At 41.1% G+C, this 26,983-nt stretch overlaps 1 protein-coding gene across 3 annotated transcripts in view; it reads right to left on the bottom strand.

Moving 5' to 3' along the window:
• The window catches only part of myo1ea (myosin IEa), a 158,320-nt gene that overhangs the window by 9,832 nt on the left and 121,505 nt on the right, over positions 1-26,983 (bottom strand). For 2 of the 3 annotated variants that reach the window (XM_043677435.2, XM_043677437.2), the window contains 9 exons: positions 20,369-20,483; positions 18,436-18,605; positions 10,152-10,297; positions 9,294-9,440; positions 8,458-8,615; positions 7,005-7,097; positions 4,532-4,739; positions 2,923-2,958; positions 942-1,111 (listed from right to left, as the gene is read on the bottom strand). In XM_043677435.2, the coding sequence (XP_043533370.1) occupies positions 942-1,111; positions 2,923-2,958; positions 4,532-4,739; positions 7,005-7,097; positions 8,458-8,615; positions 9,294-9,440; positions 10,152-10,297; positions 18,436-18,605; positions 20,369-20,483 (1,243 nt within the window). The remainder of the gene's footprint in view (positions 1-941; positions 1,112-2,922; positions 2,959-4,531; positions 4,740-7,004; positions 7,098-8,457; positions 8,616-9,293; positions 9,441-10,151; positions 10,298-18,435; positions 18,606-20,368; positions 20,484-26,983) is intronic. The other variant, XM_043677436.2, reaches the window with a different exon arrangement.

Raw genomic sequence — 26,983 nt, 5'->3', positions numbered from 1 at the left:
AATTCAAAAAGTTAATGCTTGGTTGAAGTTGAGCTTGGATTTTTAAAACCTGGACAGAATGCTGATAAGTTCCACTTTGAAGTTCGCTACTTTAAGAAATCAGAGTGGCAGGTAGCACAGTGAGCCTTTATTGCAGCAGAGGAATTATGCCGATGTATAGGCCTGGATTTTGCAGTTAGTGTTGAAAGCTGCTCACAGAGTTTTAATGTGCATCCCTTTTTTCTAGCTTGACTCCAGTTCCAGTGTGACACTCTATACAGAGGAGCTCTGAGCAGGACCAGAAATAGGAAAGCTCACAACCAATAATATTGAAGAATCTTCACTGAGATTTACATTCAAAACCAGGAGGAATAAAGCAGGAAAGACAAATTTGATTTAAACAGGATAAGGAACATAAAATGAAGATTGAAAAACCCAGATGTGATTAAGACAGAAAGAGATAAATTTACAATCTTAGCTTTTTGTAAAAATCCTGAATATTCAATTTCTTTTGCAGGAATGAGACTCCACAATGCCGAAATGAGCTTTTCAGGATCAGTGAGGTTGTGTATCACTCATTATCACTTAATACCTAATATAAAAATTAGCTTAGACCTGAACGCACCAGTCCTAATGTTCTCAGCTAGTTTTAGATGAAATTCATGGGCAGGTACAGTGAGTTCACACAATTGAATTCACTTCCAGGCTGAATCCACAGATGAGGAATATATAAGCACACCCTCAGTGAGATATCCAACGCAAACTTTCAGATTTGTACATTTTATTGCATGTGTGAAAAACAGAGGTCGCTGCTTATTTACCAACTCGGCCTCACAATTTCTTAAAATCACAAAATCCAGCCTAAATGCAATTAACTGGGGAATGGATAATATATTTGGTCCGATGGAACAAGCAAAGAGAAAGGTAACTTTTGGATGTATTTAAATAAAGCCACTACTTACCTTCCCTAACTATTTCTATAACATCTTCAGCATTAAAGCTAAGTTCATCTGTGTCCTGAGCATCATATGCATACAGTGCTTTGCACTGTGGTACCTGAGGCTTGGGTTTGGGTTGCGGCTTTGGTCGACCTCCTGCTGGGGGTGGGCGATTTGTCATTTGTCTGTGTGCTCTAAAGAAAAAGAGAGACAGTTACTGTAACTATACCTTGAGCCTCTGCTGCCAGTTTATATTGCACATGGGTTTTACTGAATCAAAAGATTTAGCGCTCAGAAAAGATCAGAAAGTGAGAAATTATCCATCACAGGTGTCCATAATCTTTCACTTTGAGGAGCACCCAACCTTACGGGCATGGAACTTTATGGGTCGCTGGTAGAGTCAAGAATGACTTCTCTGTTAGCTGCAAATATGTCCAGCTACTGCTCTGAGGCAGAACTTTACTTGAGGCCTCCTTGATATACAATTTTTCATCAGGATGAGTCAGCAAATGAGCCAGCAAATCATAGATAGGGGAGAGTTGATTGCCAGGGCTCATGGCTTAGGTATGGATATGGCAGGTAGTTTGCACACCTTTGTGGATCAGCATCAATGCACAATGAGTGAATAGCATTGTAGAGTGTTACAACAAAAAAGATATTAGGAATAGTGAACAGCTGATTCCAAATATTCTTGGGACTGTTCGGTTGATCTCGAGCTTAGGTACTCGTCATCTCTCTCGATGTTGAATCCTCTCCCCATGATTTGATTTATACTCTCCAGTTCATGTGTTTGCTTCCCAAAGTGGCTTTGAATTCTAATGCATCTTTAACTGTACCTTCATTTTAAATGTTCCACCCCCGCCACAACTTCCATTTCATTACTTTTAACATCCTAATTATTAATTTTTTGCCCTGGTATTTGTTTAGATCAATCTTTCTTAAACCCCTTTATAACTTTATAGATTTCAACAAAAGTAAATCAAATTGACAAGTTTGGGTAACCCACTGCCTAGATATTTCCTGCAATTTGCTAACAGCTTCCATAGTTTTATTGTTCTACCACGAGTTTCAGCAGCTATATCTAAGTCATTGACTTGGAGCAAGTCCTCTTAATGACCACATGTTAAACAAACCCTTTTTCAGCAAAAAAGCTTCCTTCCTCTAATAATCTAAAAGAAATACAGGAACTCTTCCATCCCATCCAAACCCTCAAAGTGCAAGGAAACCCAAATGGGAATCTGACTTCTTTAGAATCCTGCTACTTAGAAGGAGTGAATTCAGCTCATTGTGTTGGTGCAGACGTTTTGAAGGGGCTTCCACTTTTTTTCAGCATATTGTCCTTTGCAAGAATATATATTCCCTTTTGAAAGCTACTCTTAAATCTGCTCCAACTTCTCTCAGGCATTGCATTCCTGATCGTAACAACCTGTTGCAGAAAGAAACTCCCCCAGCCTCTCTTTTTTTAAATCAACCCTCCTGTAGAGACAGTTGCTTGGCTTCTACCCCACCAATAGATCTCAGTACTCGGGCTGCCTGCTGAGAAATCCATCTGGCTGGCACTATGCAACCCGATGCCTATGTGCCAAATGCACCCAACCTTTTAAATATTTTATATTTTATTTTTGAAGAAAAGACTTTGCAATAGCAATACAGAACAGAAAATGGTGCAGCACAGTTTTACAGTCAGATCTGAGCATAGTTCATTCCTTCAACACACACGCTTTCTCCACTTTAACAACTGCAAGGGTATTTATTAGGATTATTTTATACAGGTTTCAGTAAATAATGACATCGCATTAACAGCAAGAAATACCATTTGCCCACCACCATAGCCATGACTATCTACAACTAGGTTAGCATGATGGTTTCCTATATCCTGATTCCAACTAAAACTAGTGATAAGCTACTACACGCCTCTAAATACTAAATTAAAATAAACCAGCTGTACTAAATATAGAAGCAATATCATGGAAACCACCACCAAAAAGCATTACTCTTGACTCACTTTCCTCCATTTGGTCGTGTCATTCCAGTACGTTTACTATAAAAAGGAAGAGATTTTTACAATGATTTATATGCACCTAATATAAATACTATAAGTAATACAGCAAAATAGGTGAGGCAAAGTTTCTTTTCGTCACATCATATTTACTGTTTGGATTAATTTAATACAGGGGTTTCTACAATGTCATTTGTAGGAGAATTTTGCTTCTCAATCTCCATCAGGTTGGATTGCAGCTCCATGACTGGCCAGCAGAGGGCACATGTTTCACATAATTTGGCATACAGAGATCCCTTGGAATGTGCCACCGCTGCTCCCTCACCACCAGACGCCTGGAGGAAGAACGCCTCATCTTCCGCCTTGGAACACTTCAACCCCAGGGCATCAATGTGGACTTCAACAGTTTCCTCATTTCCCCTTCCCCACCTCACCCTAGTTCCAAACTTCCAGCTCAGCACTGCCCCCATGACTTGTCCGGACTTGTCCCACCTGCCTATCTCCTTTTCCACCTATCCACTCCACCCTCTCCTCCCTGACCTATCACCTTCATCCCCTCCCCCACTGACCTATTGTACTCTATGCTACTTTCTCCCCACCCCCACTCTCGTCTAGCTTATCTCTCCACGCTTCAGCCTCACTGCCTTTATTCCTGATGAAGAGCTTTTGCCTGAAACGTCGATTTCGAAGCTCCTTGGATGCTGCCTGAACTGCTGTGCTCTTCCAGCACCACTAATCCAGAATCTGGTTTCCAGCATCTGCAGTCATTGTTTTTACCACCCACTCAATGTCTAGCTGAAACCACGCTGAAGTTTCATGACTGAGGAAAGCTATTCCCTGTGACACAATGTTCAACAGTTTGATTACTGTTCAATTGTTAAGCTATCAGCTACACCACTGGCAAATTTATTTCAGTTTTTAGTTCCCTGACCTGCGCTAAGGTAGCTGATCTCAATTATGACAATATTCGTAAAACTATGTTTTAGAGTCAACAGAACAGTGTTTAAAGAGGTAAATTAACTTTCATTTTCTCATTTTATATTTATTTTGCGAGTTTTGCTGCAACTTATGCGTAGGTGTCAATGGAAGGTCAGGATTAGGCCTGGTCATGAAGACCTCAGAGAAATACCTCACTGATTGCTGGGATATTTCTTCTAGAAGAGAAGTTTTATGATCTGTGTGTGTGCGTGCATGTATATATGTGTGTGTGTGTTTGTGTGTGTGTATATATGTTTGTGAGGACACAGTAGGAGTTCTCCACTTGAGTATCCTTTCCCACTTCCCTGTTAAACAGGATCTCAGCACAAATGTACCTCCACTTCTCAACAAAGTGAAATAATCTGCATCTCAAGGTAGAGATTTCCTGGGAAGTAATGCTTCAGTGCCATTAACACAGCCAATCACAATTGTTCGATAATCTTCTATTTCTCAATGATATACAATATCCCTGCACCTGGGACGCGCACGGCCACTTCCAAGTCTCCTAGTGGAAATCCAGTACTCTTCCAAGGAATGGAATTATAGTTCCTCAACCAAACAAACACCAGTGAGTGTCCTCAGAGATATAATGAAACAACAGAAACCTAAAATAGCCAAACCCTGGAGCTCCTCTTACCCTGCAGCACCTTGCTCGGGCACTTTCAGGAAATCCAGATTATGTTGAATGCGGGCGTGTTGCTCTGTGAAGTTGGTGCCTTGCCTTGGCAGTGATGGTCGGTCTGACTTGGTGCCCTGGTAGGGTATTCTCTGACTGGGTTGAGAATTTAAAGGTGGCCATTGTGAGGTGTTATGGAAACCTTTTACAACTCCATTCTGATGGGGACCTTTGAAATGACAAATTGAGAGGAAATCCATTTTAGTTATTCCAAAGAAAGCGTTTAGGTCCAGTGGTAATGACAATGATTGTAGTTATTAGTGGGATGAAAATTCGTCCTTTTGAATCAGATTTCTCAAAGCATCACTCAACTGATATTGACATATATGCAACATAATTTTAGAGTCACACTTTCACAGTCACAGAGGTCTACAGCCCATTGAATCTGCACTGGTCAAAAACAAACACCATTTTCCAGCACTTGGCTCACATCCTTGAATGCCTCAGTATCGCAAGTGCACATCTAAATATTTCTTAAATGTAATGACTTTGTCCCTTAATTCATCAAAGTTATTACTCTCTCTGTATCCCTGCCCTGTGACCTTCTCCCTGAGTTTGGATTGGTGTTGGGAGGCTGGGCCTAGGTGGGGAAGTAGAACTGGAGGAACTTCTTCTACTTTGTGTAATAAATCACAAACACATTCTTTCCATATTGTTAATGCACATAGAGATCAGAGTGATTCCAGCCTCACATTAATTTCAAGTCGACCTGCAATCAAGCTCAGCCTGTTTTTGTGAATATGGCCTTAACGACAGCTCAGTTTGCCCATCCAGCGCTGGAAGGTCCCGACTCTATTCCCAGTCTGTCCTAGCTGAAATAATCAGAGGGAAGGACAACACAAATGCCTCAGTCTTCCAGACTGAAGGGAGGGCAGAATTCACAGACTCACAGAATTATTATGGTGCAGAAGGAGGCCATTTGGCTCATCATGCTCGTACTGCCCCTGTTATCCAGTCTGATTCTATTACAGAGTACAAATCTCCTGCCTTTACGCCATATTCCTGCACACTATTATTACTATCCAAAAAGCTATGCCACAATTGAACCTGCCGACAGGGCCGGCACGGTGGCTCAGTGGTTAGCACTGCTGTCTCACAGCGCCAGGGACCCGGGTTCAATTCAAGCTTCGGGCGTCTGTCTGTGTGGAGTTTGCACATTTTCCCCACGTCTGCGTGGGTTTCCTCCGGGTGCTCCGGTTTCCTCCCACAATCCAAAGATGTGTAGGTTAGGTGAATTGGCCACGCTAAATTGCCCATAGTGATAGGTATGTTAGTTGAGGTAAACATAGGCTAGGGGAATGGGTGTGGGTGGGTTACTCTTTGGAGTGTCGGTGTGGACTAGTTGGGCCAAAGGGCCTGTTTCTATACTGTAGGGAATCTAATCTACATGACAACACGTCCAGGATGTGCATTCCATGCACTAACAGCTAGCTGTGTGAGAAAGGTTTTTCTTACATCACCAGTGTTGATGCCAGGGTTCTTGCTGTTTCTCCGGTTCAAATCTTACTTCCCACCATGGCCAGGTCTGCTTCAAAGCAGTTAAAACTCAACAGTCTTTTCCAGACGTTGGCACTATTGGATTCTCCTCCTTGGCCAATGTGGCAATCAGGGAGAGTACTTCTGTGAACCTGATGTGTAGAAGCCCTGACATTTGCTTTTTTAAATCTATTGCAAGACAGTTTTTCATAACTGCAATTTAAGAAGAGCCCTAACTAATAAACATAAACACAGCCCCACTTCATAAATTTCCTGGAATTTGATTCTTTTTTTCCATTCACTATCCCCACCACTCCCACCCCCAAATAATCTTACCTATTTCTCTCATGAAGACACTAAATTACAACAGAGAACAGCTTTGTGGGCTCCAATTATACTTGATCCCCTTAGACAGTAAATTTAGCCAGGAAACATGAAGGCCCAGTCCTTCCCTTACGTGAATAATTGTTGACTTCCATAAGGCTTGTTGACTAATGAACAGATCAGGCAGAGTTCACTCTTTGTATTAACACAATGGATGAAATAGGGACACAGAACCTGCCTTTGTGTTGCCAATTCTGGTTGGACTTATTCCTGGAGGATTCATCACATGACCTCTTAGCCCCAGCCACCCCATCACCCGTCCCCCTGTAATTCTGTCTTTAATCTCCTGACATCACTTTTCACTCTAACTCCCATTAGTAACTCAGTCCAACAATTTTCTTTCCCACACATTCCCAATTATTTTTAATACCTATTCGTAAAAAATAACAACTCTAGATTTTACTCCAGGGTTGCTCACAGCAGTGCCCTAGAGATGAAATTTATATTTCTGGAACTTCTTGGCCTCCATTTCTTTTCTTAGGTTTTCGCAAGCTAATGATCACATGACAGAATAGTAATCTTAATCTTAATAGAATAGTAATCTTAATAGAATAGTAATCTTAAAACAATTTACCAGGAGGAGGGGGTGCTGCTCGGGTTGGGACAGATGTCACTTGTGGCCTAGTTGTTTGTTGTCTCCCTTGTGTTAAGTCCCTCCTTGTGGGCCCTAGAATGAGAAGGTTCAAATAACGGAAATACATCAAAGAAACATTCATGGCCATTACCACCTAATCCATACTTGAGAAGGAGTGCAGATGAAGATTATTTAGCTGGCCATAAATGTACAATTAAAAGTTTCTTAGAAACAATGTGCTACAACAAAAGATTTTATTCTCTCATATATGTAGCAAAAAATACCTAAACACATGCAGCATAAAAATGTGCAACGTAATCCCACTATTAGTGCACAAGGTGGATAAATGACCCACTGTTACCAATCCTCATAACTGATACAAAAACAGAAGCTGCTGTAAAAACTCAGCGGGACTGGCAGCATCTGTGAAGAGAAATCAGAGTTAATGTTTCAAGTCCAGTGACCCTTCCTCCAAACTCATATCTGATACCTGGCCTGACAAAGTTAGTTGCAAAACATTCACATACACACACAGACTCACACATATATATCCATGCAGGCACACTGCATGTATGTGTGCGTATATATATAAAACACACACACACACAAAATGACCCATTTTTTGCACTATTATGGGCTCTTTTGGTTTTCTGTACTTTAGTGTAAATCAAACATTAAATGAGTTATTTACATTAATGGAATATTATTTGTTCTGTATATTGTGATTTGGGTCTCAGTTACTTTATTCTTGATATAACTTTATGCCCATTCTGATAAATAGAAAGGAATCAATGCCTTTATCCAGCTGTGAACAATGTTTGTTCTCCATCAAACTTTACAGGACTATACACTCTCAGGAGTGGACACTGAGCACATCAGATAGTGAACTTGGACAATTTTATAAAAATAATGATTTAGCAAAACATTAGCACACGGCCACAGTCTCAGGGTCTAGGATTGTTCGTTTAAGGCTGAGCTAAGGAAAAATCTCTTCACTCAAAGGTTTGTGGAATTCCCTACCTATGAGGGCTGTGGATGCTGATCATTGGATATATTTAAAGTTGGATTTTCATCTTTCAGGGAATCATCGGATGGGAGAGAGGGCAGCAAAGTGAAGTTGAATTCCAAGATAACCATGACTGTGCTGAATGGTGGAGCAGGCTCGAGAGTCTGTGTGGTCTACTCGGCTCTTATTTCTTACATTATTAGGATGTGCGCCCATCCCTTTCACTAACAGCTCTACCTGACAAACTCACCACAAACTGGGGATTGAAATGAAGCATTCTGTTCTGTGACACAAGCTAAACGTTTCTTGGGTTAATTCACAGGGATCAAATTAATGGAGAAAGTCAATTTGACTTTTACTGTCTCCCACTACTATTTAATCACTGATACCAGCATTTATTGGTGCTATGTTGGTGCTCCTAAGTGCGGTGTTGAATGTGCCACTTACGTGAGTTCTTCGGTAACCCTGGTCCAATGCTGACCTGCAAGGTTTTACTGCTGGGTTTGAGCACAGCCACATGCCCGTTGCCTTGGACAAACTGGACTTGGCGAGAGTTACCAGCACTCCAAGGACCCCAGTTATCCTTCCGCACTTTCATTTCAAGTCTGAGTAACAGTAAAAACAAGTGTTAAACTGAAAGAAGACACATGCATTATGTAGCATCTCCCATGGCCTCTGATGACCTCAGGATGTCCAAGAGTGTTTTATGACCCATGATTTAGGAAGCCTGACCACTTTTGTACTTTTGGGAAACACTGCAGCCAGTTTCCACACAGAAAGCTCCCACACCCAGCAATGGTAATAAAGAGCCAATTGTGTGGTTTCAGGAGTGGCGTGGGGGTTAATCGCTGGCCAAAAACTCCAGAGGACATTCCCCTGCTCTTTTTCACAATAGAGCCACAAGATCTATCTCCATCTGTGTGGGTTGATGGGCCCTTACCTTAATGTCTCCTGCAAAAGAGGATTCCACTGAGTGCCATCCTGGATCAGGTGCTCCAGCGACTGGAGTGCCAGCCTGGATCAGGTGCTCCAGTCGCTGGAGTGCCAGCCTGGATCAGGAGCTCCAGCGACTGGAGTGCCAGCCTGGATCAGGTGCTCCAGTCGCTGGAGTGCCAGCCTGGATCAGGTGCTCAGTAGTGAGAGTGACTAAGACAATGATTTAAAAATGTGGAAATGCTTCAGAATTGAAGCAGTTTCTGCATCATGCACTGATGGGTTGATAAATAATTTGCAAGGTTTTGGAACACCATGTGTAGGCAGACAATAGCAGCAGAGGTACTCACGTGTTACTAAACCTCAGAGGTAGCTTCCTTTGCATTCGTTCTTCATAGCGTTTTGATAAGAGGCTGATGAACTCCGTTTTAAAGACAGACTCCAGCAGACTGTCATACTCCTGCTCATGTAGGATGAAGAAGTCATCTTGCAGGGTGCTGTGGAATGAACAGAAGCTGGGATTTACTCGTGAACCATCAGTTTGATCCCACTTTCAGTGACATCAAGTGAAAGTCAGTGATACAGAAGCAGTCTTCTTCAAACATAAGAAAAGCAAAATACTCAGGATGCTGGAAATCTGAACCAAATACAGAAAGCTGGAAATACTTAGAAGGTCTGGCAGCATGGGTGCAGACAGAAACAGATTTAAAGTTTCAAATCCAGAATTACTCTTCTTTGGAACTCAGTTGTGAAGAAATAATGCTGAACTCAAAACATTAACTTTGATTCCTTCTTGGGATAATGTTTGGGATCTAAATAGATCAACAAGATTCATGCTTAATAGAAGTAGCGCACTAAGCCACAGAGGAGGATACAAATACATATCATTCAATACACAAGCATACAAATTAGGAACACCAGTAGGCCATTCGTCCCCTCGAGCCTGCTGCACCAGGTAATGCCCAATATGACAGTGACCTCAACTCCACATTCCCACTGACCCTCCGAATAACCACTGACTCAAAAAAAAGGGTGTTGCTAACCGAGCCCAACTGCAAACACATCACTTCATACAATTCAGTGATGGTCACAATGAAGCAACATTCTGAATAGCACGAGTCAGTGCAGAACTCCAAGATAACACTATATGACAGCTTTGTGAATGCCTAACAGTCATGGCTGCTGCTTGTTTGATCACTCTGCCTTACCTCAATGAAACAGTTAAAATCCGCTCCAACTCGATCTTTCTCTTTAGCACTTCTTTCACCTGGCCTTTCATAGGACCATCCTTTATCTTCTCTCGTCCAATGAGGTACACAAACTTAGGGGTGAGCACAAGGTCACGTTTCACACTCTGGAAGCAGAATACATCATTTTAATATTCTGTCATGGGGAGCCAGACAATTGAATTAATACTCGACAGATACTGAGCAGCTTTCCCAAGTGCATGTGATATGAGCCTTATTGAGTTGGAGAGAAGCTATCAATACAAGAACTGAGGTGAAAATGCTTTTTGAATTTAATTGACCCCATTGTGAATGACAACCTGATAAGTTGATTTGATGAATAGCAGAGATTTCTTTCATGTTTCTCTTGACCTTCCTGGGTCACAAGACCAAAGCTCCATCAACAACATCTTCTAAACCAGTGTCCTCCAGCACCTAGCAACGGGAACACCACAAACTGCAAGAGTCCTGACTATGATCTAATCACTGCTTCTTCACTGTTGCTGGGTCAAAATCCTGGAACTACTTTTCTCACAGCACTGTGGGTATGCCTATGTTACATGGACTGCAGTGTGTCAATCATCTTCTCAAGGGACTGGTTCTGGGGAAGGTGGGACTATTATAAATTGGATGGTCTACACCTGAACCAGTCTGGAACTAATGTCCTTGGGGGAGTTTTTGCTACTGCTGTTGGGGAGGGTTTAAACTAATGTGGCAAGGGGCTGGGAACCAGAAGAGAAGACTAGCAGATAGTGAAGTAGAAACTAGAGACTGTAAAGAACAGGATCATGAAGTTAGCATTACCAAAGGGAAGAGTAGGCAGAGAGCAGATGAATGCAAATGAACTGGTGGTCTGAAGTGCATATGCTTTAATGCAAGGAGTATAGTGGGTAAGGTAGACGAACTTAAGGCTTGGATTGGTGCCTGGGAGTATGACGTTATTGCGATCAAAGAAATTTGGTTGAGGGAAGGGCATGTTCGGCAACTATATGTTCCAAGATATAGATGCTTCAGACAGGACAGGGAGGGGAGCAAAAGTGGGGGGGGGAGTTGCATTGCTGGTCAGGGATGATAGCACGGCTGTGCTAAAGTAGGACACTATGGAAGGCTTGAGCAGTGAGGCATTATGGGTAGAGCTGAGAAATAAGAAGGGTGCAGTTACATTGTTGGAGCAGAATTATAGGCCTCCCAACAGTGAGCGTGAGGTAGAAGAACAAATAGGTAAATAGATTATGGAAAGATTTGGAGACAACGGGTTGGTGGTGATAGGAGATTTTAATTTTCCCAACATTGATTGGGATATACTTAGTGTTGGAGGTCTGGATGGGGCAGAATTTGTAAGGAGCATCCCCAGGAAAGTTTTCTAGAGCAGTATGTCAATAGTCCAACTAGGGCAGGGGCCATATTGGACCTGGTGTTGGGGAATGAGCCAGGCCAGGTGGTAGAAGTTGCGGTGGGAGATTTCTTTGGGAATAGTGACCACAATTCTGTAAGTTTTAGAATACTTGTAGACAAAGATGAGAGTGGTCCTAAGGGAAGAGTACTAAACTGGGCCAAGGCCAATTATATCAAAATTTGGCAGGAGCTGGGAAATGTGGATTGGGGGCAGCTACTTGAAGGGAAGTCCAATTTGATATGTGGGAGGCTTTCAAAGATAGTGCAGGATAGGCATGTCCCTTTAAAAACAAGGGATAGGAAAGGCAAGGTTCGTGAACAACGGATGGCAGGAGAAATTGTGCAACAAGCCAAGAGGAAAAGGGAAGTGTACATAAGATCCAGAACAGAACAGGCTTTGGGCGAATATAGGGAGAGTAAGACCAATCTTAAATGAATAATCAAGCAGGCTAAAAGGGGTCATGAAATAACTTTCACAAGCAGAATTAAGGAGAATCCCAAGGCCTTTTATTCTTATATAAGAGACAAGAGGGTAACTAGAGAAAGAGTTGGTCCACTAAAGGATAAGAAAGGAAGGTTGTGTGTTGAACCTGAGAAAATGGGTGAGATTCTCAAGGATTACTTTGCATCAGTGTTCACTGAGGAACGGGAGGTGATGAATTTTGAGATTAGAGATAGAAGTTTGTTTACTCTGGATCACGTTGACATAAGGAGAAAGGATGTTTTGAGTAGGCTAACAGATATTAAGGTGGACAAATCCCCAGGACTGGATGGGATCTATCCCAGGTTGCTGAGGGAGGCGAGAGAGGAAATAGCTGGGGCCCTGACAGGTATCTTTGTAGCATCCTTAAACACAGGTGAGGTGCCGGAGGACCAGAGAGTTGCTAATGTTGTCCCCCTGTACAAGAAGGGTTGTAGGAATATTGCCTCTGAACCCTTCAACCCCAAGGCATCAATGTGGACCTCACCAGTTTCCTCATTTCCACCTGTTTCCCTCACTTTCGCCTTGTAAGTTTTCTTTGTTCTTTCTTTGTATATGGGCAACTCCTGGTCGTGCACATGAAATGAAAAGATAACTAAGATAAAGCATCAGAGGCTTTCTATCCTTTTCCTCTGCTGAACATTTGGGAATTAAATTTTTCTCTGACCTAAAGCAGAATCATCCCAATGCTCTTTCTAGCAGCAGGCACTAGGTGGCGATCAAGATCTATTTTCTGGATTGATTATTATGGATGGATTAATCAAGCTCCATGGATATGACCCTGTGTTTCACCGTCCTCATGGATGTGGGTGTGGGTGACAGGGTGCTGTCCTGCACTGTACAGGCTGATATCAGTTCCAGCTCTGAGTTTGCTGTATCTTTGTCTCTGCTTTATGTCTCTGAAGTTCTAATAAACTCTTCCATTATGATACAAAGTTAAAAACCACAAAACACCAGGTTATAGTCCAACAGGTTTATTTGGAAGCACTAGCTTTCGGAATGCTGCTCCACAACCACCTGATGAAGGAGCAGCACTCCGAAAGCTAGAGCTTTCAGATAAACCTGTTGGACTATAACCTGGTGTTGTGTGATTTTTAACTTTGTCCAACACCGGCATCTTGAAATTATGATATAGGATACTGATTCTCTGTATCACAGCTGGCTGTTATTCCATTCTCTCCACTCAAGAGTCTCAACTGCATGTGAGTGTTGATTTTAGAGTGACATTATCATATACACCTTCAGATCATTTACATAGGGCTTCTCAGTAAATCACTGCATCTGTTTCATATTATACATTCTCAGTATATTACTATGTCTTACATCATATTATTTTATATATTACCCATTCTCAGTGTTGTCACTATACTGTATATTACATTCTAGATATTATCCATTCTCAGTCTATCACTATACATGACATTATATTATACATTCTCAGTATATTACAATTTCCTGCACTCCTCCCCCATCCCCAATAAACCTGTGGTTGTTCAGGCCAATTGTCATGTTAAGAGTCTTCCCAACTGACACCAGCCATTCCAACAGGGATTGAGGTAAAACCTCTGGATCAATGGGAATCACCCCATTTAGATTAGATTAGATTAGATTCCCTACAGTGTGGAAACAGGCCATTCAGCTGAACAAGTCCACACTGACCCTCTGAAGAGTAACCCACCCAGACCCATTACTTTGCAATCATCATGAAATAAAGCACTGTTAAAGGCTGGTCAGTTTCCTACTGATTTTTATATGGTCAAAGATGAAAAAAGTAGCAAATTGTCCTGATGAGTGCAAAACTTTGACAAAATGTGTCTGTTTTCAGCAAAGCTCAAGTTCTGTACCCCCTAATGACTATTTGCACAGCTGAAACATCAACATAACTGAGACCAACACTGGGTTATCAATAAGCAAGTGCATTATGAACGGGGAAGCTGTCTACTGAGATTCTTCAAAGTTAAAAATCACACAACACCAGGTGATAGTCCAACAGTTTTATTTGAAAGCTCTAGCCTGGTGCTATGTGATTTTTAACTTTGTCCACCCAAGTCCAACACCAGCTCCTCCACATCATGAAATTCTTCAAGCCTGTATTCTGTTGGGTGAGATTGTACAGATTGGTAATAAAAGTTACTAATTTACATTTTGTCCTCACTGCACTTGGTCTGAAGTGAGCAAATTTCTTTCATTTTTCAATTTGATGTGTTTAGGTCACTACATTGCATCCATAGATGTTAGGTGTTACATGTTTAAAACAAGCCTACACTGAAAATCACTTAAACAGAAGCAATCTGGCAGCACAGTTAACAGTGTCACTAAATGCATAGTAAATCTCTCTGACCATGTCTGAATGCAAGGAGTTCAAGGAGTTCCAATTTTGATGCCCCTTCATTCTACATCAAATAGGAAGAGTCATTTTGAGTTTCAACACCTGTACTTCCAGCAATCATGCCACATACCAGTGTCTACTGAAGTCAGTGAATCCTTGAAGGCATAGCTGATCTAGTGCACATCTGTGGGATTGTGGGATGCACAATTGTGGGATTCCAAACAAATAAAAGATGATTGCAAGAGATTTTTAAGAAATATAAAAGGTCAAAGAGAGGCACAAAGAAAGGTGAAGGGGCAATTAGAGAGAGCAGGGATATTGCAGAGGACTTGGACAGGTTAGGACAGTGAGCAATGAAGCATCAGATGGAATACAATGTGGTAAATTGTGAGGTTATGCACTTTGGTGGGAAGAATAGAGGCATAATTATTTTCTAAATGGGGAAAGGCTTTGGAAATCTGAAGCACAGAAGCTTAGGAATCAGAGTTCAGTATTCTCTTAAGGTTAGCATACAAGTTCAGTTGGCAGCTAGGAAGGCAAATACAATGTTAACATTCATTTTGAGAGGACTAGAATACAACAGCAGAGATGTAGGCTGTTTAAGGCTCTGGTCAGACTGAATTTAAAATATTATGAGTAGTTTGGGCCCTGTATCTAAGGTAAGATGTGCTAATGTTTGAGGGATCCAGAACAGGTTCACAAGAATGATCCCACATTAGGCAACAGCCTAGGAGTATTATCACTAGACTATTAATTCCTGAAGAAGGGCTCATGCCCGAAACGTCGATTCTCCTGCTCCCTGGATGCTGCCTGACCTGCTGCGCTTTTCCAGCAACATATTTTCAGCTATTAATCCAGAGAACCAGATAATGTTCTGGGGACCTGGATTAGAAACTACCATCGCAGATGGTGGAATTTCAATTCAATAATAATGTTGAAATAAAAGTCTAATGATGACCATGAAACTGTTGCCAATTGTCAGGAAAATCCCACCTGGTTCACTACTGCCTGTTAGGGAAGGAAATCCGCCATCCTTACCTGGTCTGGCCTACACGTGACTCCAGACCCACAGCAATGTGGCTGACTTTTAACTGCCCTCTGGGCAATAAATGCTGATCCAGTCAATAACACCCCCAGGGATGAATTAAAAAGAACCTCAGGGTGAAGGAGCAGCCCTTACAGCTGAGATGAGGAGGAATTCCGTCAATCAGAGGCTGGTGAATCTGGGAACTCACTGCCTCAGAAGGCTGTGGAGGCCACATCTTTGAGTGTTTTAAAGACAGAACTAGATAGATTCTTGATTTTCTATGGCGATCAAGAGTTACAGGGAGAAGGCAAGAGAATGGGTCAAGAAAATATCAGACATGACTGAATGGTGGAACAGACTTGATGGACCATATGTCCTAATTCTGCTCCTTTGTTTTATGGTCTAACGTGTCCAGTTTTCACATGCTACATGAATGTCTGACAGTGCTGCCAGGCTTCAAGGTCAAGCTGGGCATTGTTACCAATAAACCTGGCAAGAGGACTCAGCATTAGTAAATATGTCTGTTTCAGCAAAATGCACACCTTTCTTAATGACAGGCCTGAAAGTGGATCCATTGAACCTGCCATTCAGAATAATTGGACAGCCCTGTTCAAAAGCAAGCAACTTTTTCTGGAATGTGTAAAACAACAAGCTGCTAGAGATACATATGTACATTAGGTTTTGTCATCACAGCCCCTCTTGTGTTCATGCGTTTCTCAAGAGTGATGCTCCTTAATCCCTATCTTATCTATGATCAGTTCTGCACAACATGAGCTAGCTAAATGAGTGGGTACCCTGCTACAATAAGCTTTTAAACAAATTTTCCCCTATTGAAGAATTCCTTCATAAAGGACTTCGGTATTGACAGTAATGCAATACCCACATGCTCATTTTGTGTTGTGAGAAGTTCAGAATGAACCTGCTTCTTTGGGTCCAGCAGCTTCACAACTGCCTGACTGCTTTCAGTGAATAACCAGACCAAACCAAACCAGAGAAAAGCTGAACCGGGAGAATTGGCCACTCCCCATTCATTGTACAGGTGTTTTTTTTTAAACTTAAAAGCCTTTTGCCTGAGGTAGTATCTGTTAGCTATAATCAAATTGGCCTCAAGACTTTTCGGAGTCTGTGTCTTTTATGACCTCCCTGAAAAAAAAACTAAGGACAACATAACCTTGTTAAAGGAGCAGCATTATCACACTACATATATCAATATGCAGTGTACAAATTTCTTTAAACAGACAAAGAACCTGTACATACATTGTGCTAGTTTCAATTCAACAAAATAAGTGACAGCCATTCACTGTTGCAGTTTTCAGGGCAGTGCACTGACTAATCAGTCAAACTGCCTGGTTTAATATTTAAACAACTCTTGGCAGTTAGCTGTCAATTATCATCAATTTGTACATTTTCCAATGACGGCACCTCTACCAATGAGTGTTCACTTGGCAACCAATCCTCACTCTCCTCTCATACAGTATAATATTTTTCCTCTTTACATTGGTATTCTTATAAATCATCCTGATGAGTGCAAGACAAAAAGCTTTGATACATACATCTTTTTTCATCAATTCTTATGTTCTGTATGAAGCGACAAATTAGATATTTAGAAAAAAATCTGAGATGTGAAGTTCTTCGGATTGATGACTGGGTCTTTCCAATAACCCATGCTGATCATCGGTTCAATGCCCAGTCTGTGCCACAATTAGCCTCAGTAAGCCTAGGTTAAGAAGGGGAATCTTGCCTATCTGGCCACTGATCCTTTGTTAAAAGTCCACTTGTGCACTGCAGACAAGGATGGGGTCAAGTTGAAGTCAAATGTTCAATTGAGCAGACTAATGACACCACTCTCCAACTTACCATGAGAATATTACCCACTTCACCAAGGTACCAGAAATCAGGTACACAGCTATTTGAGGAGATAGGACTCATATTGAAGGGGGTAGGGAGCACAAAACAAGAAGGCTTCAATAATTCATTCTGTATGGTCAACACAATTGTACACACTCTTTGGAATAAGGTTTTAATTACCAGAAACATGTAAAATATTACTGATCCACCTCATGTGATTAAAAAACGCACAATAACCCTCTGGTTCAAACATTTCAATATAGTATACACTGCAGTGCCTGGACTGAACAGCAGGGAGTGCTTTAGTGAGTTACTCCTTCAATACTGATGATTTGGAGATGCCGGTGTTGGACCGGGGTGTACAAAGTTAAAAATCACACAACACCAGGTTATAGTCCAACGGGTTTAATTGGAAGCACACTAGCTTTCGGAGCGATGCTCCTTCATCAGGTGGTAGTAGAGGGCTCAATCCTAACACACAGAATTTATAGCAAAAATTTACAGTGTGATGTACCTGAAATTATACATTGAAAAATTGATTGTCTGTTAAGCCTTTCATCTGTTAGAGTACAGTGATAGTTTCACTTTTTTCATGTGTAAATCACAAAACCTTTTTTTAATTAAAAAGTTGCATTCTCGGGTTAGCTGTTAACGATGGTGATAGCTCGACAATATGTTGAAGGTGTTGGCCCCCTGTGTTCTCTGTCTATGCCATGATGCTTAGATTGATTTTAATCTAAAAAGTGCGATAACAGAGTTTTACATAAATTCATGCAGTTTTTGAGCTCAGAGTTCTACATGAATGCATGCAGTTTTTGAGCAAAGTACAATGTAACCCTGCAAGTACAAATTCACCCCATAAAATATATGTGTGCATGTGGGTCCTTCAATACTGTAACTGAATCTTCCAGTCAGTATGTCTTTATTGTTTTCATACGCACAGACCAGCTTTAAAACCTCTGTGTGTCGATTTGTACTCTCGAACAATTCATTCGGTACATCCGTTTTCAATATCAGAATTAAGCATTGATTATTCAGCACAATAATAGATAATCAAGCATCATGGCAGCTTTCCCTCTCACTATCAATAAGGGATCAACTTAAAATTAGTAAGTTAATTGATAAAACAGCTGATCATTTAATACAGAAGTGCAGACTGGACAAGGCTAGTTGAGATCAGACATACCTTGAACCTTCGGTCATATTTCGTGACAGTATCTGCAAATTCAACCTTCTCTCTTTTCCCAATGAACTGCCGCAGTTCAGGAAGATCTTCCATTCCAATGTAGTCACCAACAAAGTTCCTGTTGATGCTGTTTCTGCGTCTCTCCTTTTTATTAAGTAGCAGATCCGAAGCTGAGCAGAAAAGAGTTAAATTAGAACCTCGGATTCATCTTTTGGAAATGTACTAATAATTTCTAAGGTTCTTATTGCTCTCCAGTGGGATGGAATGATGGGGACTATAGCAGGTTAATATTGCAGCCAGTTTTCTGTACTGATCTATTCTTTAAGTGTTGTTTCCCTAAATGGCCCACTCTGCTTGAGCGTTAATAGTGAGAATTGAACTCAACCACAAGGATAGCGGAGATAAGCTGATTTTAGGCCACATCTGTTGTCCTCATACTTAGCCAAGATTGTGTCGCTATCAGATATAGGAACCCTGGCTGATTTCCACTACTTCCCTGAATGCTGGGGCACAGAGGCCAAATTAGTAATCCTGATGCTATTCTGGTTATGATTACTCAATGACCTGAGGTTTGATAGGGTTTAGAGATGGTTTCAATGTAGATGAAGCAGGATTAGTGCCATGATAATTACAATAGTATTCTATTTGCTCGCAGTGTTCTGATTGGCTGGTGGATTGAATTGGTAAGCAGAACCTGGTGTGATGGCAAATGTAAAATATGTGCCTTGGCTGATGTGGCATTGGGAGGGGGAGGGGCTTGTGAAGGAAAAGAAACAGAGTGTACAGGAGCATGCTAAAGTCCCAGCGACACTAAAGTAAAAGCAAGATCCTGTGGACTAGATTCGATTAGATTCCCTGCAGCCGGCCCCACAAGCACAGACTGACTCAAATGCAAGTAAACGTAGTCTTGGATGTGCAAGAATTGTATTTGGTTTGTCTAGATAGAGGCAAACTCCTCCATTCATTTGTTTCCTTGATGTGCTTACAGAACCAAACTTAATTTGTGACAATGCATATACACAAAGATAATTTTTATGAATAAAGTATATTTTTGAAATTAAAATAAAGCTCCTGTGGAGAAAGAAACAAAACAAATCCTTCTGAAGAAGTAATGTATTCAACTCAAAAGGTTAACCCTATTTCTCTCTCACCAAAGTCCTCTGGTTAAAGCAATTGGTGACGGTGGTGTAGAAGTAGGGAAAGCAATATGGAAGGGAGAGGGAGGTATGGAATGGAGGATTGAGATGATGAAGGAAGAAACAGTGGGAAGGGGATTGGAATGGTATTGAGATGAGATTTAAAGAAATACTGTTACATTTCATCCTGAAGGCAGGCCCTTTTGCTCATTCCCTGTGGATGCTTCACTCTGAGCAGTTTCTTTGGCTGTTTTTGGCCATAATGGCTTGTCATTGCACTGCACACTCAGTCTTGGGGTCAGTTGTCTATCTGAACCTGAATGGAAATTGGTCCTGCAGCGTCTGAACCACAGACTAACCATTGACCGAGTCCAGCTGTCCAGCCCCACTCTTCCAATAAATATATTGTTGTATAACAGTTGTTTTGTTTTGTCTCTACCAATGTAGAATCATCACTAATAACGTGAGTAGGTAATGCAGACAGTGGAGTTGAGGACACAAATTAATGAACTGCTATTGTACCAAGTGGCAGAGCAGGTTCAAGGGACTGAATGACTGGTTTCTAATTTTTCAGTGTGAGAAAGGAATAGGTTGGGATTAGATGAAAGATGTTGGCAGGACGCTTATGTGAAATATTAACATTGATACAAACTGGTGAGGGTTAAGGTTCTTGTATGTAGCAATGTATAACACAGCTTGAATTGTTCTGCAACTCACTGTGTAAAACACACTGTTCTATTTAGGACAGACAAGTTACTGAGTAATCAAGACTGTTCCAAGCAGACAAGATGCTCTACCTTCCTCTCTCATTTTTACATATTTCTTCCTTGCAGCATATCTCCTCCACGCCTTCTGAATCGCTCGAGCATATGCATCGTATTTTCTTTCCCTCATCTCCTCAAGCAAAAACAACTGCAGAAAAAAAAGAAAGTTTAGTTAGTTGATCAGCTCAGTTAGAATTCTCTACTTTATCCAATCAAGATTGGCAACAGGTGAGACCATGGTAAAAACTGGAGAGGACAACAGTCTTTGGTGACGAATGAAGTAGATGGTTCCCTGGTGCCTTTGCTCAAACACATTCTCAATCTGCCCTGACCAGCCCACACTGGGAGCATGGCTCAAACTCCAACTGACAGTGACCCCAGCACGAAGGGACAGCATTCCTTCGGCCATTTGAATGTGAACACACAAAGCACTGGAACAATGAACACTCTTAGGAAAAGTTTGGCAGTGAGTGTTTACAGCAAGTTATCATGCAATGTGGAGATACAATTGGCTCTTTATTAAGTGTCTGTTGTTAAAAAGGGCTAATATGCGACTTTTAAATCTGTTTCCCGGAATTGATGTTTGAAGTGACTTCACTTCATTTGAAAAGCTCCTGCTAAACAGGTGCATTTCTTGATTCAGTATAAGTAACATGTTTTCCAATGTAAAGGTACTGCTTTCTGTTTGGGTTCAAGGGTCAAATCATTATTTTTCTAGAGCTTTTCTTGAGGGCTACTTCTTGATTTTCAAGGACTACTCTTCGGCTTTCAGGGCTCCTTTCTCATTCTCACCAATTTCTTTATAAGATGACGCAGTCATGTGGAAACATTACCTCCTGAGTTGACATGTGGGGTTCTTGGGTTCATACAGAATTATAATTCATTCTCATCACCAATAATCCCTTCATTAAACTTAAAATCAGAACACACAAGAGAAGCATGAATTTCCTAGTCACCATAGCATTTAATTGGCACGAGAAAACATTGAGCATAACTTAACAAAACCTTTTTTCACCAAAATAAATGGAACACAATTTCATGGTTCCCAAGATCATTTTTTACGTGCAAATGTAGACATGTTTATGATAACAGCTGCTGCCAATGTTCCCTCTAGGCTGTTGCACGGTTCTGCACATGCCAATCTGTGTGCCAACACACTGACTTTCGGTTTCAGAACATGACGCCACACATAGATGTGGGATGTCAGTGCACCGATAAAAGAATTAGAGTGTTATTTGCTGCATCACAGTCGTCGTAATCTCTTCCTCATCAAAGATATAATAATCATCAGTATTACATCCTGGTGGCATTTCCCTTCCTAGATTTGGGAGCTGAAGCTAGTTGTTACTTTCCCTTACACTGACTAAAATCAGTGCAGACTTGGAAACCATTCTTTATGTGCACTGGGCTCATTATCGCTTAGGGCACAAGAGACACTGGGTATTGACCCATGAGAGAAGAAGTGCATTCTGCCTCTAAAACCTGAACCTCAAATTAACAGAACTTAAGTGTTCTGATTTTCTCTTTGATGTACTGATGTACTGATAGCCTGAAATGAGATTTTCATTTTATGAAAAAAGACAGAGAATGTTAAGAGTCAACAAAGTGGATTTCAGTAATGAATGATGCCCCAGGAAAACTATTTTACAACCATCAGCCCAGACAGTTTTGGTCCATTGCCCAGACTTGTTTAGCCACAAAGTTTACCCTTGAGCTTTCAGTGCTGGTATATGCTGGCATTTCTCAGCATCCTGCCATTTCCTACATCAACTTGTGACCAGTTTTATTTATTATTTTAAAGAGACTAAACATCCTGTCCGATTCTTGGCACTCCTTTGAAAACGCACAAAAACTCAGTTGTGACTAATTGGTGAATAGAACATGCAACATTGAAACAATCTTCAATAAGGCTTCACTATTCTGGAACACAGACTGGGAGGCTGGGCCTGAACAGGTCTTGGGCAATATTAGATCAGAAGAAATATTTTTTTCTAATGGAGAAAACATCTTTACCTGAAGAATTCTTTCTATAATAAAACTGTTTAAAATGAAACTCAAGATTTCTAAAGTATAATATTTGACAAATTGTCTAGTGCCACTGGTAGAACCCATAATTTAGATTTACAATAAATAAAACGTATTGAAATAACACATCAAAAAAAACCTAAAGCTAACTATTAGATTAGATTACAGTGTGGAAACAGGCCCTTCAGCCCAACAAGTCCACACCGACCCGCCGAAGCACAACCCACCCATACCTCTACATTTACCCCTTACCTAACACAATGGGCAAATTTTAGCATGGCCAATTCACCTGACCTGCACATCTTTGGACTGTGGGAGGAAATCCACGCAGACACGGGGAGAACGTGCAAACTCCACACAGTCAGTCGCCCGAGGCGGGAATTGAACCCGGGTCTCAGGCGCTGTGAGGCAGCAGTGCTAACCACTGTGCCACCATGCTGCCCATATTGTTTTCGACCTATTAAAAGCTATAACTTTGCTGGTCAAGTCATCTTTAATACAGGTGTTAATTTTATAGCTGGAAAATTAGGAGGTTATCTGGTTATTGATTCTCATGGTAAAAATTATCAGGCAATATTAATGAAGGTGGTGGGTGTCTCAGGAGAGCAGTCAGGAGCCTCCTTTGGGGAAGACCTACCAAATTAATTACCAAACCAGTAATTAAGTGACCAGCAGTTAGTCTTCCCTAGAATTGAGGACCTTTCCCATCCCTAGATCACGGAATGTGTTTGAGTGATCTAATCAGGACAGAGATGGGAGGCCATCCAGCACTCTCCTGTTTGATTAAAGGCCCCACCTCCAACTCAAAAAGGGCATTAGCCTCTGCCCATAGCATCTAATGGAACATGCAGAATAATTAACACCTCAGACTTATTAGAAGCAGTAATGATCAGAGCCACTTTGCCTTGAACCAAAGGCACTATCTATAACCATGGTGCAGCTAAACTACTCAAACAGGTTTATTTAGAGCATAATGAGGCATTTCGATATGATTTAGTCAGAGGTAACTACAAAGTGAAGCATCATGATTAGCCTTATATCTGCACAATAGAATAAAATGACTCTGATGTTTATTAACATCGGCTTTTTGTATAGTAATGTGATCCAACTGGTGAAAATTTGGATTTGTTGTGAGTCACATGGGTGGCTAAGGTACAAGCTGCAGATTCCTAATCTAACAGAATAATTCAACTCAATTACAGTCAATTAATGAATGGTCAATTAGCACCATGTAAAACAGAATAAGGAATAAAACCAAGAATAAATATGTTATATCACAGAAATGTGGCCATTAACAAGTATTTACAAAGAGCCTCAAGGTCAAATCAAAATAACCTGCAACTGTGAAGGCTGAACTTCCAGCAGCAGGTGGTTTGAGACCTAAGCCACAGACACTAGAGTGAAATAACTTTATCTTTTCTTTTTTTAAACCCCCCCCCAACCCCCAACATTACCATTGCGCTCAAGAGGACCCCACAGTAATGCTTATATTTTCCTCAAATCTGCCATGACTGTGTATAATGTTTTTCTTTAAGAGTGGCATAGTAAAAAGACACCATTGTGTATATACTTTATTATTCATTATTTTACCACCAGGAAAACACCCATGTGGCCAAATGAAAATTAAGAAGCAAAGCCTGTTAAGCGCAATGATGTCATTAAAAAAAGTTGAATTTAATCGAATACAGGAAGGCTCATTTTAAAATTTCCCCAACATTAACCTGTTTCATGTGCATTGCGATTGTAGCCAACTTTTAAGTAAATCTTACTGAAATTATTTTTAAAGAGGTGCCAATCTGATTGACTTCCAAATCTGAACCAATCCCCTCCATGTTTCCTCATAGCATGAATGAATCATTGATATTTGGTTGTGAACGAGAGAAATGGTTGCAGAAATGGTATGGTCAAAATACCTCTTGGATGAATACCTCCTTCCAATAGACAGGGATAAGTGATCCCAAAACCAACAGATCAGATCTAAGCTCTGGAATCTTGCCACATGCAGTGGTGAACATTTTATCAAGTAACAGGAAAAAGGAGGCCTAGTGATATGCCAATTCTCAATGATGGGGGAACCCAGAAAATCAATGCAAAAGATTGAAGGGTTTCCAACCATCTTCATCTAGATGTGCAAAGTAAATGATCCAACCCAGACTCCTCCTGAATTCTCTAGCATCATGGATGCTGGTTTTCATCCAATTCAATCCACTCCATGTGATAGCAAGAAATGGTTGAAAGTTCGGGGTACTGCAAAGGTTTTGGGTCTGAATAACATTTCAACACTAGCACTGAAGACTGCTCTATAACTAGCCTTGCCCCTAGAAAAGCTGTTTTAATACAGTCACAATACTACCATTAAATAAATATTGGAATGGGTAAATTGATTCACAAAAATAACTTGTTAAACTTGAATCTAAGAACATTTCTTCAGCTTCTTTCATAGGCAAAATACTCTGGCAGAGACCTTGATAGAGTTTACTGCCAATAGAAAAACACATGCCCCCAAGATGTAGCACACATATGCAACAACGTCCTCCAAAAGTCAACAAAATACTTGTTAAAAAAAAGTATCTACACATTCACACCATCAGTACAGACAGCGCCTGCTGACAAACAACTAACTAGGATCATGTAGAAGCCAATCTTTCAAATTAAGACACTAAATGTTCATAACATAGGACTTAGAGGATTACATCTCATAGAATGGCTCCTGTAAGACTTTTTTTTCTGGATCCTGGGAGGGTGTGCTGCCAACAAGATCAGCAGTAGACCATTGGGAAACTGCAGGCATTTAGCAGCAAAAGTGTACTGCCTTTTGGTCAATTTGACAATCCTTGATTTTGAGTCTGGAGCCAAGAACAACTTCCTCCAAGCTAAAATTGCAGCTGCAGAGTTTCAGTTTGCCCACCTCAATTATTCCGGATGGCAAAATCCACCCACATTACAGACAAACCAAAAATGGTCAGTCACCATCACAGTACAGTTTTCTCTTCCCTGAACATTGTAAGCTGAAGGCACCTTTGCAGTATGGGGAGATTCTGGTGTAGTGGCAATCCATAGGCCCAGATTAATACTCTGCAGACATGGTTCAGATCCTACCGTAGCAACAGACCTAGTTCAGTTAATATATCTACAATGATAAAAGCAGGTCTCAGTAACAGTCCAAGCAATAATCATCCAATTAAAAAAGACCTGTCTGTCTCTATAATCCCTTCAGGGAAGGCAATGTAAGTTGGTCAAAAGCCAACTCTGCCCACCTTCCATGAAAGAATAGAAAAAGAAATGTCATCCTTACCTGGTCTGGCCTAAATGTGGCTCCAGACCCACAGCAATGTGGTTGATGCTTACTGCTCTTGGGAATGGTTAAGCAAGTTACTCAGTCCAAGGGCAATTATGGATGGACAAGTGCAGGACACTTAATGGTAAGGTCCTAAGGAAAGTTGCTGAACAAAGAGACCTTGGTGTGCAGGTTCATAGATCCTTGAAAGTAGAGTCGCAGGTAGGTAGGATAGTGAAGAAGACATTTGGTGTGGGTTCCTTTATTGGACAGAGTATTGAATACAGGAGTTGGGAGGTCATGTTGCAGCTGCACAGGACATTGGTTAGGCCACTTTTGGAATATTGCGTGCAATTCTGGTCTCCTTCCTATCGGAAAAATGTTGTGACACTTGAAAGGTTTCAGAAAAGATTTACAAGGATGTTGCTAGGGTTGGAGGATTTGAGCTACAGGGAAAGGCTGAATAGAATTAGAATTCCAGCAGTTTAGAAACAGGCCCTTCGGCCCCAAAAGTCCACACTGACCCTCTGAAGAGTAACCCACCCAGACCCATGCCCCTATCCTATATTTACCCCTGACTAATGCAGTTAGCCTACAGTATGGGTAATTTTAGCATGGCCAATTCACCTAATCTGCACATCTTTGGATTGTGGGAGGAATCCGGAGCACCCGGAGGAAACCCAAGCAGACACGAGGAGAATGTGCAAACTCCACACAGTCACCCAAGGTTGGAATCAAACCCGGTCCCTGGCGCTGTGAGGCAGCAGTGCTAACCACTGAGCTGGGGCTGTTTTCTCTGGAGCATCAAAAGCTGAGGGGTGACCTACAGAGGTTTATAAAATCATGAGGGCATGAATAGGGTAAATGGATATAGTCTTTTCCCTGGGGTAACAGTCCAGAACTAGAGGGCATAGATTTAGGGTGAGAGGGGAAAAATTTAAAAGGGACCTAAGGGGCAATCTTTTCACGCAGAGGTTGGTGCATGTATGGAATGTGCTGCCAGAGGAAATGGTGGAGGCTGGTACAATTACAATATTTAAAAGGTATTTGGATGGGTATATGAACAGGAAGGGTTTAGAGGGATATGGGCCAAGTGCTGGCAAATAAGACTAGATTAGGTTAGGATATCCGGTCGGCATAGACTAATTGGACCGAAGGGTCTGTTTCCATGCTGTATATCTATGACTCTAAGTGACATTGACATTCGATGAAAGAATTTTTAGAAACAAACTTATGTCAATTTGGTGTTTCTCTTTCAGAATGCTTTCCACAACATCCCATTTTAACAATCACAATAATTTACTCCAGTTAAAAAAGATAAACAATTAGCAAAGAAGGAACGAACA

This window comes from Chiloscyllium plagiosum, unplaced genomic scaffold (assembly GCF_037043375.1).
Source record: "Chiloscyllium plagiosum isolate Xiang-an unplaced genomic scaffold, Cpla_swu_hap1 HiC_scaffold_39, whole genome shotgun sequence".
In the NCBI taxonomy this organism is placed as follows: domain Eukaryota; kingdom Metazoa; phylum Chordata; class Chondrichthyes; order Orectolobiformes; family Hemiscylliidae; genus Chiloscyllium; species Chiloscyllium plagiosum.
The sequence above is the reverse complement of the archived record's forward strand: the minus strand, read 5'-3'. Positions and strand labels throughout refer to the sequence as shown.